Consider the following 13,791-nt stretch of genomic DNA (forward strand, 5'->3'; position numbering starts at 1 on the left):
CAGCCCTGAATATTAATTAGCAGACCAGGAATCTGTATCAAAAGTTAATGCTAGACTCTTATATTTCATCAACTACATCCTTTCCCTGCTAATTATTCAAACTCTCCCCTTGTTTTAGCAGGGGTAGATTTGTATTTGGGTTTCCAGTGGTGCACGCGACTTGAATACTTTTTACCGACCCGAAAATGTACAATTTTAATTAGGAAAATACATGATAAAATTAATCAATTAATTAGATTTTTTGATACCAATTATTATCAAAACGTCATAGCTAAGTTTGATTAGTGCGGCGCGATATGTTTGATCCTGTTGCCGCCTAGTTACTATCAGACTATCGTCAATATTAACGAATACATCAACTCCAACTACTTCTCTTCTAGTCAATTTAGGCAGTTGCAGTTGCGAGTTTTCTTTCGCCCTCCGCACACATTTAGTATGTTTCGAGGAAGAAATCTTCAACCTATTTTACCACACAGCACAGTGGAGTTTCGAAAAAATAGAATTGTTCGACTGCCTCCAATCTTACAGTTCAGGAGAGCGAGAGAAATTCCTACACAAGTTCATCCCCCGCGAAAAACAGACGGAATTCGTCAATATTTCAATCCACGACGAGAATGTCCAAATCTCAATCAAAAAGAAACGAGAGAAATTCCTTCGCGCACATATCAAAGTCGAGGAGAACAGAGTTCCAACTCAAATATGTCCACAGCGAGCAACGCATGAAAATCCCAAAGACCAAAATCAGCGGAGAGTTAGGGAATGTCCGCACCCGGCAAACCGAGAATTTGTAGATGATGTTAGATCGTCCGACAAAACAAAAGGTATGTTAAAACGTCTTTTTAACTCGATGCCATGACCTCTTTCTTTGAAACCGAGGATTTTATAAAAAATACCATCATTAACTTCATAGGCTATTCCCCTTATAATTAAAGGAAATCTTGACCAAAAAAAACACGGTTTAGAAAATAGAAAATACAGAAACTGTGGTATTAGAAAAAAAAATGCTCCTTTTATATGTTTGTTTCTTTCTTGACGCCGACTTTTCGACACTGATGTTCAAATTTTTTGTCCAGGTCGGTTAGTAAACGACGGCCGAACTGATAGACAATCTATCATGCGAGACAATTCTACCAACCAAGTTAGCAGAAAACTAGCAAATGGAATTCCTAGTGATATGCACAGTGATTGTCATTCTCGTGCCAGTGGCAACAAGATATTCAAAAGAGAAAGCCAAAGTGCAGAACGGACACAAACTGACATGTTATCAGGACCTCGGGGAACGGAAAAAATACGGAATGCACCGGGTAAGAGGAATATAAGCCAACACACAGGAACTACGTACAGAGAGAAAGGGAAACAACACGAGACAATTTTCAAACACCAAACAAATGATGACCAGTAACGCTAACATAGATGAAACACCAGGTGAAATAGAGAAGGTACCAGGTGAAATAGGGAAGGTACCAGATGAAATAGAGAAGGTAAATTCCTGACAACTTCAGGCCATCAGCCAAGTCGGGAGAAGGTTAAGGCTGTCAGGACAGTGCTGAAAAACGCGACTAGTTCCAGTACCGCGCGGTTAAACCAGCCTTTTTGTTTTGAAATGGCGGCGTTTTACCGGCGAACTGTCACATTTTGGCGAATGCTAAGAAAACTAGATCAAACCTAAGGCTAAAATTTTCTTTATGACTCCCTCATTATCAAACAAATCTGTTATCCTTTGTACAGTATGGTTTTAATGCTGTACAGTAAGTCAAAACAGCGACCGAAGTCAGCCTTTCGTACCTTTACTCGAACGATTCAACACTGAGATTTTGTTTGTTTTCGCCAGAACACGCGCATGCGCATACGTTATTCAGCACTGTCGGCTGTCAGTAAACCTAGCAAAAGGAGAGCGAGAGGAAAGCAAATGGAGGAAATGCTTTGATGGGTTTCCATCACTTAGCAGTGTTATTACCTCGTGGCCAGTTGTCAAGGATGGAAGCGTGTTCAGACTTGAAACGATAACGAATTTCCAAGAAAAAGAACAGGGCGATGCAGGGGGCAAAACGGTGTTTGCAGGGGAGCCGTCAAGAAACGAACGCAAACAAAGCCGTCATATAAGACGGAGTACCTATGACATTCCGAGCGGCAGGGGTCTTCCCTACGAGGAACAGAAGAAAATACACCAGCGAGCTAAGACGAATGAAAGAGTCAATCCTTCAAACAGAAACGTACTGGAGGGAATAAGTGAAACCAAGCAAACCTTTGATGTCTATGAGTTTCTAAAAGAGATGGAGCTTAATAGCGAAGTAGATGGCTTAGAAGACTCCCGTGATGCACGTAAATTGTCCGTCGAACAGTCCTCGAGTACAAGTGAACAAACGGCGGAGAAGAAACAAAGTGCATTTGATGTGTATGAGTTCCTGCGTGCTGAAGATGAGGCAGAAGTCGAAGAATTCAATGATATTTTAAACGAATATTTTGGAATGAATGCACGTGTGGAAAATATCACAAGTTCACGGCGTAGGAAAGGAAACAACGCAAAAAGTAGAAAGAATGCGGCAGATAAAATCCGGCGCTCGATCGGTTGGCCAAGTACCTGCGATATCTAGAAGTTCTTGAAGTCCGAAAATAAAAAGGAAAAAAGGAAACAGAGAAGTGGAGTTCGAAAATGCATGAACGAGATTCAAGAATTCCTACGTCGACTTTAAGGCCACTTTCTTCCTAGAAAATAAGCAGACAAAGCAAAACAGTAAAGCAAGCATGCAATACGCATGTAAGCAAAGTTTTGAAAGGTCCTGACGAACCCTACCCATTTTCCTTTGAAATTTCGGCAAAATTGTTGCCCCATAATTTGGTTTCATTTTTCACGAGTAACGTTTTACCAGTTATAGCTAAAGGTATTAAAATCCGACAATTTTGTTGTAGTTTCTCAAATTACTAGACTGTTTTTTACACACGGGTTTTGGCTTGTACAAATGTATGATATGTTCAGCGAGGTAGCCAGGGTTTTAAACAGGAGGGGGCCCAAAAGGGACTTTCAAGGCATCTTCTCCTGTATTTTAGATGTCTCATACATTTACTGTATTTTTGGCTGCTAAAAGGGAGGCCCTCCTTCCTTGGCCACCCCCCTGATGTTGAATCTAGCATCCGCACATACCTAATTATTTATCACCTCTATACATGAGCACTCTCTCGTACACTTAGGACTGACGTGTCGTTATTATTATATGGAGGCTTATGAACTATATGGAAGAATATGAACTGCATACCGCGCCCATAGCAAAGCACAATTTATCAATTTTCGGTCATAAAGAATTGGAATTGAATCAGCAATTTTGGCAATTTCTTTCTTGTAAACGGCTTTTTCTTGTAAATTGACCGTTTTTAATGAGAAGAACTAAAATATAACAGACAACGGGGTGTCCGATGGACATTCTGTCAATTTCCTTGGTCGTTTTTCGGTAGATTGCCCTTTAAACTCTGGACGAGTTAAATAAGCTGTACAATAAATCGCAACGCTTTTGAGTGCAACCTCGATATAACGATATCCCCTGTATAACAATCCTTATTAAAGTCTCTGCCGGAAATTAAATGGAGAATCTCGATTTAACGATTTCTCGATACTTCTGAGCCTCTTGCTATATCATTATATCGAGGTTCCACTGTATCATGAAAAAAACACGAATAAAATACAATGGGAGTAAAAGAGTTTGACAAAGATGTGTTTCTGGGAGGAAGTGAGACAGGTTTTTTTTAAAATCCTTGGATCCAGCTAAGAAAACGGAGCTGGAAAAAGACCATGGCAACCACATCTGCGAATGCTTCCACACAAATTGCTTGCATATGACCCAGTTATCCTTCTCTATGAGTTATAGTGTGGGGGTGAGCTCCTTACGCTATGGACAAAACAAAAAAGCAAAAGTTAGAACGATAAAGAAGACATTAAGCTGTTACCTAAAAACAAAGTCGCATCTTGTTGTTACTGGCCAATAAAGTATTAAGTATGAGCTTGGGTTAAGCCAATCACATAATAGCCTATTACTAGCCAATCAAGTAGTAGCCTGTTGACTGCCAATAAAAACACGTTACGTACCGATCTCATCCTCAGAAGGCTCTTCCGTCTTTCTCCTTTTCAACAACCAAAAAATGAAAAATGGATTAATAGAATGAATGTAATGTACCAGTAACAAAACAAGATAAGAAGAAATTACCTTTCTTTCGCTAGTTTTTCCTCTTCAGCGACTCGCTCATCCATCTCAGGATTCATTGCATCTATAAAATAACATATACATGCTATTAAGTGTCTGCATCACAAAATAACATTCACAAAAAAGCTGAGCTCCTTCTGCTTGTCCAACTTTTACTTGTAAAGACAAAGTGTCTCGAAAAAGCCTGGAAAACTGGAACAAGAACACTCGTATACCTGCAAGCGTGAGATTTTTCCAGAACTGCTTGTGAACATTCACAACATTGGATATAGACTTCAGTACACTGCAACAACAAAATCATTCGTCGCTTGAAACGATTATAGAGCAATAGGTGAGCTTCTTCTCTCAGCAGCTTAAACACAATGAAGTGGACAACAACGAATGGAATAGAAGTGGATAACAATAAATCAGTGTTCAAACACCGAAGGGATATTTTATTACCAACCCTCTCCACCCCCTCCCCCCTCACCTCAAGGGCTGATCAAGACCTACTCTTACCAAAAGCGTCCAGGTGTGGCTTTCCTGGTAATAATCCTACATGTACCAGTAACAATACAGGACATATATGTGAGTGCTAGGCCTGCCCCTGAAACACTTAACAAGAACCTATATGCGCCTATATTAATCGATATATCTATATAACCTATACAGTATACCTACAGGGCTTCTGGAATTACGCGGAAAAAAACTCAAAATTACGCGGGATTCTTTGCTAAATTACGCGGAAAATCAATCATAACGCGCTAAATTACGCGGGATCTTGCAATACATTTTTTTTTAAAAATCAAAATTTTGCGGGGTTCTTTACTGAATTACGCGCTAAATTACACGGAATATCAACTGTTACGCCCAAACTACATTTTGTACCGAAGGAAAGCACGAAATAACTTGAAAAGGTGATTTTTTTGCGTGAAAATATCTTAGGCAAGTTTTCATTGGCTCCTAGCTACCAGCCTATAAAAAAGGTATTTTATTATTAGTCCTAGGCCTTCGCGGTTTAGCAAAGAACGCCTAGTCATTTTATTTGTTTTCGAAATTCAGTTCGGAACATCGCACTCTTACGAAGAATATCTTTTTTTACGAGTAATAGAGGTAAGAACCCATCAGCTGTGCAATTAAATGTTTTGTCTTTCAAAAGTTAGCCAAATTACGCGGGATTACGCGGAAACTTGTGGATTACGCGGAAAAAGCCAAATTACGCGCTTCCGCACAAGCGCGTAATTCCAGAAGCCCTGTATCTATAATAATGATAATATTTGCAGTAACACGATAGACTGAATTGCAGTCGGGGCCAGAAATGCTAATATATAATACATGACTTACTTATAGGCTTCTATAAAGAGTATTTACACGTAGGAATATTTTTAAATACTCAATTTAAAAATTGTTTGGTCGTTCCATTCTTAACGTTTTTCTGTTGGTGAGGGTTTATCTTCATCAAGTTATAATTAAATGTTGATTTACCTTCCTCAAGTTATAATGACATGTCTGGTATCCTTATCAAGAACATATATGTTGTGGTTGGAAATTCATTTTGGTTGGAATTTTTACCAACCAGTTGGAAATTTTTCAACTAGTTAGAAATTTTACAACCAGTTGGAAATTCTCCAACCAGTGCAAAATCTGGAAGACCTCAAATGTACCAGGCATTCTTTTTTGATAAGTACGTTGGGGTTAGGGAATGGTTGGGTAAGACTTTGTTAAAATAAACTTCAAGTATCTTTTGGTTAGGGTTAGGGTATGGTTGGGTAAGACTTTGTTAAAATAAACTTTACGTAACAAAACTGTGTAGAAGATATTTTTATTTAATTAATTGATTTGGGCGCATTTCAATGCGTCATAGATGTTGGCCTTGCAAGCAACCTCCTTCCTGTCACTTGACCATACCTTCCCGTTGGCATAGGACCATTTCTTCCGTTTTATAGTATTTTCGTCGGCAGACGACAGAACTATTGAATCATCACTAATGCGCTACTTTTTTTGCTTTAAAAATTGTTTTGCTTTTTCATACAAACCATCTTCAATGTAAAAATTGATTTCTGATTTTTTACTTTTGGTTTGGAGCTTCAATTCCGTAATCTTTTCTAGGAATAAAGCGCGGTCAACACACGGCACAACTTCCTCCGCTATGATGATGTTTCGTTCAATGACAAACTCACTGTTTTTATACCTTTTCTTTGTCGAAAATCCCATTATTTCTGAACATGAACATGAGAGTTGAATAGCATTCTTTATTCGTACAATACGCAATGGATTTTAGTACAATGTAACTTTCCTCGTTCTAGTAATGACTTTTAGAACAATTGATATGGAGAACTAATTACTATCATATTTTCCGAGTAATGACCTTTAGCACAATCGAAATGTCTAATTAATTAAAAACATTTTCTATAGGTTCTTGTTCCAGCGGTACATTTCATAAACATCGGCTTCTTCACAAGAGAGAATGTTACACAAAATCGAGTAATTACGATGCCACGAAGAGGACAAAAAATAATTATTCAAGAGAAATAAAAGAACACTATTATTGCTCTAATTATTGTGCAGTCTTACATGTCAGTCATTTAATACCCGCTTTCGCACCTATCTTGAGTTACGTTCGACAAAAGTGCGTAATTTTAGACTCCTCCGAAGCCGCCAGGTCCAAGTCACGCAGAGCTTTTACGTACGCAATTTTAGAATACGAAACATCTATTTAAGCCCTATACAGGTTCTGGCATGTTTTCAAACGTTGTAAATTCATTGTAATGGCAGCACAGTTAGTCTTTTGTGATATTTTTTGCTTTTTATCCACAAAAGTTTGCACTACGCTCGTGAAAAGATTTGAAGTCTCTGTTTCACGTTAATACGCATGCGTGCATTTATAACAAGCGTGACGTAAGGCGCGTCATGAATATTACAATAAAGCAAGATTTAATCGCTCATCTTTCGTCACAAGCCTTAGTGGTCAAGTGGTAAGGGCTACTGACTTCGGAGCGAAAGGTTGAGGGTTCGAATCACGGTAAGGTAAGAAAAAAAATGTAAATTAGACACAGGTAACTCACTTAGTAGGGTAATGAATAAATAGATAAGTAAGAGTGTAGAAAGTAGAGTGGTGGGAGAGGAGAGAGAGGGAAAGGAGAGCAGGTGTAGGGGAGTGGTGTGTTTTGTTCTTTTTTTTGATACCCACTAAAAATCCAAGCCCCTGTTTTATTAATGAGCCTCCCAAAATATAATCCCTTTTAGAATGACAGATAACCACAATTTGAAAAATTTCCACTGGTTTGAAAATTTTCAGCTGGTTGTAAAATTACCAACCAGTTGAAAAATTTTCAACTAGTTGAGAAAAATTTCCAACTAAGATAAATTTCCAACCACAACATATACATATTCAGGTTCCCTGATACCCATACCAAACAAGTCTAGGTGTGGCGTTTTGTGCTGGTCCTACCTCTGACATGGCACCATTGGGCCATCAAGGCGAGGGCATGGGTCCCCAAGCAAGGTGGACGTGCAACTGCACATGGACTCAGCAACTGATGTAATGTTATATCCACCCTGTAGAACAAAAAGCAGAAATGCTAGTATTGCCCCTTAAATAATGTATTTCCAATGTTGTGACCTTTTAGTGAACCCTTATTTTAATGGACCCTGAGGATGGCGGATTAATAAAGGCGGCAGAGGTAAAGAGTATTATACATGAGATAGCAGTGAGGGACACACCTCCAGAATGACCACCACTTTGCCACCAGCCAAACTCATCAGCATGTTCGTCAGATGGCAGTAACCTTCAGGGGTGATGTCGCAGTATCCCTTGGGGTCCCCTCTTGCTGAGTCAAATCCAGCAGAGACCAATACAATATCCGGATCAAACTAAAACAGAATGCAAACAATCCTCTCATACTTCTATAGGGAATATTAAATAGAGGAAAAGTATGTGGAACCTGGATATAACGATATATAAACATAGGAAAATTGCAATATACTGTATAGCCTATATCCAGGACTCAAGTTAGAACAAGGTCCAAGGTTTTGTAAAGATGAAGTGCTGGTTATGCACTGTACCTCATATGCAATGGGAAGCAAAATTTGCTGAAAAGCAGCTATGTAGTCAGCATCACCAATATGGCTCTAGTTAAAAAAAAAGCAACATGAGACACAAAGACCAATATGGCGCTGTCTGATAAGCAATCAATATCAGACACCAAATAAAGACAAATTATGGCTCTAAGTTAATAAACCAACAACCTGAGGCACAAGGACCAGTTTGGCTCTTAATAAACCAATTACAAGAGACACAAGGACCTATATGATGAATATCGGACACACAAACACCAAATAAAGACCAATTATGGCTCTGAGCTAATAAACCATCAACATGAGGCACAAGGACCAGTTTGGCTCTTAATAAACCAATTACAAGAGACACAAGGACCTATATGATGAATATCAGACACAAACACCAAATAAAGACCAATTATGGCTCTGAGCTAATAAACCATCAACAATGGACACAAGTACCTACAGTATATGATGTTATATGATAAACCAACAGCATGGGAAAGAAAGAGCCTTGAAACGAGAAGATGTGTTCTCACCTTATTCCATGGGACATTGACGTTAAATCCTTTGCCCTGCCCTTTACCAACAATATCGTAATTGGCTTGTGCAGAGAATGGATAGAAGTTTGCATGATCATAACGATGAAGAGAAAAGTAGAGAACACTGAAAAAAAAAAAAGAATCACAAAATAAGGTAACAGATTTAATAAACCTGTGGATAACTGCCTTAACGTTAAATCCTTTGCCCTGCCCTTTACCAACAATATCGTAATTGGCTTGTGCAGAGAATGGATAGAAGTTTGCATGATCATAACGATGAAGAGAAAAGTAGAATAAGGTAACAGATTTAATAAACCTGTGGATAACTGCCTTAAACTATGTGTCACCTTGGATCAGACTCAAAAAGATTTTGCGTTCCATTGCCGTGATGTATATCCCAGTCGACAATTAAAATCCTGAAATTTGACAAAGCAAAATGTTTGCTCTACTTGTCCATTGATTTGCTCGACATGGGCCACAATAGAAATCATAATTATCATTACAAACCTTTGCATCCCCCATCTTTGCTGAGCAAGCTTTGCAGCAATGGCAACGTTATTGAAAAAACAATACCCCATAGCAGAGTCAGCATCAGCATGGTGTCCTGGTGGTCTGAGAAAAAAGAGTTGATTAATGTAAATACTGTGTTTGCTTGACTGCAGGAATTGCTACTTAGACTTGTAGCAAGATGCACCACAAGGAAGTATATACTGCCGTTTATAATCTAGTGCAGCACCTACAGAAGAGTTCATTCCTTATACATAAAAGAATTGAGATATACACCAATACTCCATGTACTTTCCCTAAACTGACTGCATATATGAAATCCTTTGTAAGAGATTGTGTGGCAAGAGTTGCTTCATTAGGTTAGGGTAACTGATAAACCTCTTAACAAGTTTTGTCTAGGTATAAAAGCCCCTGAAGGATTACAATAAATGTGCTATATGGTGTCAGAAGTGGGATTTCAAACCATAACTTCACTTTTATAAAACATTGATATCTAAGTTAATAAAACAAAAGGAAATAAAGTCTACTACTAATATACTTACCTTACTATTGCTACAGCATTTTGAACCTGTTAAGAGAAAATATATTTATACTGGTCACAGGCAGAGTGAACAATAACTTTCTTTTGAAAATTTGACCAGTCTTTTCGGAGTTTGTTTTTAAGATTTTCAAAGTATCTTTTAATGTTTTACACAATTATATGTACCTTATTAGTGGCTACATGTTCCACTGCAGCTAAGGTGCAGCCACATGACAACAGAGCGCAGTCATAAACATCCTTTAGATAAGAGAGATATTTTATATTGTATATTTGATCTATGCTAAAAATCATTTTGTACAGTACAACAATATAATATCATAAATAAAATCCTGATACTGATATGAAAAAGAGTCTGTAGGGCCCATTAATCAAACCATTCACATATACATTACAATGGCTATATGATGATGACAACAAAGAAAACATATTAAAGACCATTAGTTGAAAAGCCTTAATAAGAATAAGAAGGAAATGTTAAAAGCTAGCAAAAAGCTAAAATGCATGTGTGAGTAACTTGAATTAAGGTGTTGGAAGTCACTGGACATGTGCTTTAGTGCTTAAGTGTGCGCTGGACCAAAAATGGTGTGTTTCATGGTGTCATTATGACAAAAGGTGTTTCAAAAAAAGATAAGAAATCTGCCCTTGCTGTATTGTTGATATCTTATTCCTGAATTTCATTGCTTAATGTTGACCTAACACCTCACCAGTCACAAGTGTGTAAGATTTTCACAGAGCATTTTGAGAGTTTTTGTGATGAGGATTTTATTACCCCACTATAATAATGTGCTTCTTTTTCATCTTCAATTGTGTCCATCTCACCCTTCTTGGCAAGCTCCGCAAGAGACATCGTTTGTGTAGCTTTCATGTCACAGACATGACTCTCACTAAAAACACACCACAATGATGAGGCATTGGCAGGGGAAAAGTCACTTCTCATGATGTGAATCATGATGTGAAATCATGCATTGTGTTACAGTTTATGTATGGTGGAAAGGTTACCAAGGTAAAAAATGCTCACAATTTTGTGGGTGAGTAAGATGAGGAGGTTAGAAAATAGAGGTTAAACTTGACTATTATGTATCAGGTTATAATATAATTTTCAAATTTTTATCTTGTTGTCATCATCATCATCATAACTATCATTTTTATCATCACTGCCATCATCAACATTCTCAGAATCATTTAACCAGGATAAGAAAGTTGCTTTCTTTGTCATCTCAAGCTACATCCATAATGCTCAAACCTGCCTCACCTTACTCATATAAATGGAATCATACTCCTCCCCAAGATTAAACAGGTCTCTAGGCTTCATGTCCTTAGTGCTTTTCATTTTGTCAATATGCTCTTTGCTGCCAAATAGAAACAAAAACTCTGCTTAGAGATGTGGGAGAAGTGGGATGCTGACAAGCCCGGGTAGAGGATGGAAATATGTTAACAACATAATAGACCAACTTCCCAATATTCACTATCTCTAGACTTGGAAAAAGAAGCCATGTGATGCCCGGCATCTTCTCCAAACCCTCTGAATGAGTAGGACAAAAATGATTACCTGTGTAAACACAGGAGGTCTTCCTCAGTTGCATGCCGAGACTAGAAAAACAAAAAGAAACAAATTTAGTCATGTATATCTTACTGATTTGGATAATTCTTCTTATTTAGTGACAGTAATGTGTTGTGTTTCTTTGTTACTTCACAAGTGCGTTACAGGAAAGCGATATGACTGCATTCAATAAATCCATCTTGGTTGCTTCCATGATCTACATTTATTATGACTTGCCATGGTAAACTAGCCTAATCAATTTTTACTGAAATTTTAAATACATTTACTTACTGGAATTTTGTAGCATCTGTCCAAAAGACCATACTCCTTGTGTTTTTCATAAGGACGACCTATTCTATCGGGAACCTCTGAATGATTTCTAAAACAATAAAAAAGTTGGATGAATCCACCATATTGGTTTGTCAATCATGTAGCTTTTATCCATATGAAAAAAGAAAACAAACAACACACATTCAATACCAAATTATGGCAAAAAAATTCAAATCAAATTGTCAAATAGTACATATTTTTTAATTGATAAATAAAACAAGAGTATAGTTAGGGTTAATGTGGGGAGAGAACTTGCAGCCCCATTTGACTCCATTTCTGAATCATGTTAACGGCTGATGTATTTAGTGTATCTTCACCAAGGCATTAGACACATAGTATCATAATATTAACACTTCATATAATGAACAAATTAAGGTATTAATATAAACATACTTATCCCAGATGTTAACATGTCTCTTCATACGATCATCATATACCAATCCAGTCCTGTGGTTTTAATAGAAATTTTAGGTAAGTCTAAGCTGGCATACAGCTTTATCAGATGATCAAACAACAAAAGGTATTTCTTCTAAATCTATCCCCCATCCTTTCAGCTATTAAGCAAAAGAACACATTGCTTTTACCTCTCTTTAGCTGGCCATGGCCTGACCTCATCATTCAATGACTGTAACAAAAAAAAAGGTTAGATAAATTTCCCCCACTCTTGAAAATAAACTCTACACTCCATCCTCAATTGTTGACAACCTACATTAGCAATCATATTATTGTTGCTCCAGCAACAATTTTCTCTCAACAACTGCATATTGTAAATTTTAAATTGGTTACCCAGCTTATTGCTCTAACATAAATATTTCCTATTGACCATCCAGCTGATAGTCCAACTAGAAGCCAGACACACCAGCCATTGGTAGCTTGTTTGATTCTTTCCCAAATGATCCTTCACTTCATGTGCATCATTCAGCAAGTAAAAAAACTTTTAAAAAAACTGGCAAGAGTACACATCCATATGTCTTTAACCCTGATTATGGTGAAATTGACCCAATGAACCTGATTTCATCATATATATTGTATAGGTGATAAGATCAACATACATATGGTTCAAGCTACTGAGTGTTTCTCCTGATATAATAAAAGATTATCTCACCAAATTTGCAAGCTCTCCAGCTAGACCACTCTGTGGCTTCTCTTCTAAACCTGAAAAAACGTCAGTCATATTGACACTGAGTGCTAAGTACCTCATGTGAGGCGGGGGTCTCGAGAATTACCATATTTCTGCAGTGCTGTGACAGGGGGTGAGGGACTGGGGGCATATGACCTATCTGTGCCCTCAATATTTTCTTAATTATTCTATATTGTGCCCCTCCAATATTTCAAAGCTTGCTACGGCACTGTTCTGGAGACATCACCTCTTTCTATAATACATATAAGTTAAGTTAACAAAATATGTATTCTATGTTGAGCTATATTTCTATAATATAGATGGCAGAACTGCCCTCAACTGTTAAGAGTAACCTCGATGGCATCATTATTGCATTTGTTTTGAGAATCCCTCTCGATCAGACATTATTTATACTTAAGTCATCAAGTCCAGAAAGAAAAAGTATATAAGTATTGTCCGAACCAGTTAAAAACATTTAGCAAGTGTAAGATAAGTAAAGCTATACGACATATAGTGCTACTTACAATTCGTCTCATCCTTTGAATTCTCCATGATCGCACTTTCTCAATAATCTACACTCGGCAAACTGGTTTGACCAAGCAATATGCAGGCTTCCTGCTTTAAAAAAGAACGTCAAATCCCATTGGTGTTTGGCCCCTCTTGGTACCTGGAGATTAACCAATTGAATTCTTTGTTAGTTCGTAGATTCCACTAACCTGGGTAGGGTACCAGAGGCTCCGAGCTTCGCGTAGACAACGTTGTCGCTCGGAGCCTCTGGTACCCAGGGAAATATTCCATGTAAATACCAGGAAAGCTAAGACCTACCGGTAGTTATTACTAAATGACGGAAAATAGCCAAGTTTTTTTAGCAGTAAAGAAAACCGGTTTCAAACTTTCTTTTCACTTTTTGGCGCGTGTTTCGCTGTGTACTTCATACGAAATATCTTAACGGGAACCGCGCAAAGCCTGGGGTAGCAGCC

At 37.8% G+C, this 13,791-nt stretch overlaps 2 protein-coding genes and 2 long non-coding RNA genes across 5 annotated transcripts in view; 2 read left to right on the forward strand and 2 right to left on the reverse strand.

The window, feature by feature from the left end:
- Positions 1-1,468, forward strand: part of LOC125573150 — a 2,706-nt gene extending 1,238 nt beyond the window's left edge. The window contains exons 2-3 of the mRNA XM_048733500.1: positions 321-821; positions 1,074-1,468. Coding sequence (XP_048589457.1) covers positions 321-821; positions 1,074-1,402 — 830 coding nt within the window. The 3' untranslated portion in view covers positions 1,403-1,468. The remainder of the gene's footprint in view (positions 1-320; positions 822-1,073) is intronic.
- A 1,431-nt stretch (positions 1,469-2,899) lies between these two features.
- On the reverse strand, positions 2,900-13,749 carry LOC5504536 (histone deacetylase 6). 2 transcript variants are annotated; one of them, XM_048733375.1, is made up of 20 exons: positions 13,637-13,749; positions 13,336-13,478; positions 12,797-12,846; positions 12,276-12,316; positions 12,085-12,138; positions 11,653-11,740; positions 11,371-11,411; positions 10,591-10,705; positions 9,987-10,058; positions 9,823-9,848; positions 9,281-9,385; positions 9,121-9,189; positions 8,771-8,897; positions 8,238-8,303; positions 7,896-8,045; positions 7,624-7,730; positions 4,409-4,476; positions 4,197-4,257; positions 4,079-4,113; positions 2,900-3,881 (listed from the first exon to the last, which is right to left on the reverse strand). In XM_048733375.1, exons 2-20 carry the CDS (start codon positions 13,361-13,363, stop codon positions 3,877-3,879), a joined length of 1,308 nt encoding a protein of 435 aa, XP_048589332.1. In that variant the 5' UTR covers positions 13,364-13,478; positions 13,637-13,749; the 3' UTR covers positions 2,900-3,876. The 2 variants fall into 2 exon arrangements, with proteins under 2 accessions (XP_048589332.1, XP_032228766.2); XM_032372875.2 differs by lacking the exon at positions 10,591-10,705 and adding an exon at positions 11,074-11,170 and having other exon boundaries at positions 13,637-13,746.
- On the forward strand, positions 5,239-9,210 carry LOC125573059. The gene is made up of 2 exons (XR_007313933.1): positions 5,239-5,285; positions 7,568-9,210. It is a non-coding gene; the product is annotated as an uncharacterized LOC125573059 (long non-coding RNA).
- LOC116607124 lies at positions 5,978-7,327 on the reverse strand. Its single transcript, XR_004292213.2, has 2 exons — positions 6,076-7,327; positions 5,978-6,044 (listed from the first exon to the last, which is right to left on the reverse strand). It is a non-coding gene; the product is annotated as an uncharacterized LOC116607124 (long non-coding RNA).
- Positions 13,750-13,791: the final 42 nt, after the last annotated feature.

This window comes from Nematostella vectensis, chromosome 10 (genome assembly GCF_932526225.1).
Source record: "Nematostella vectensis chromosome 10, jaNemVect1.1, whole genome shotgun sequence".
NCBI lineage: Eukaryota > Metazoa > Cnidaria > Anthozoa > Actiniaria > Edwardsiidae > Nematostella > Nematostella vectensis.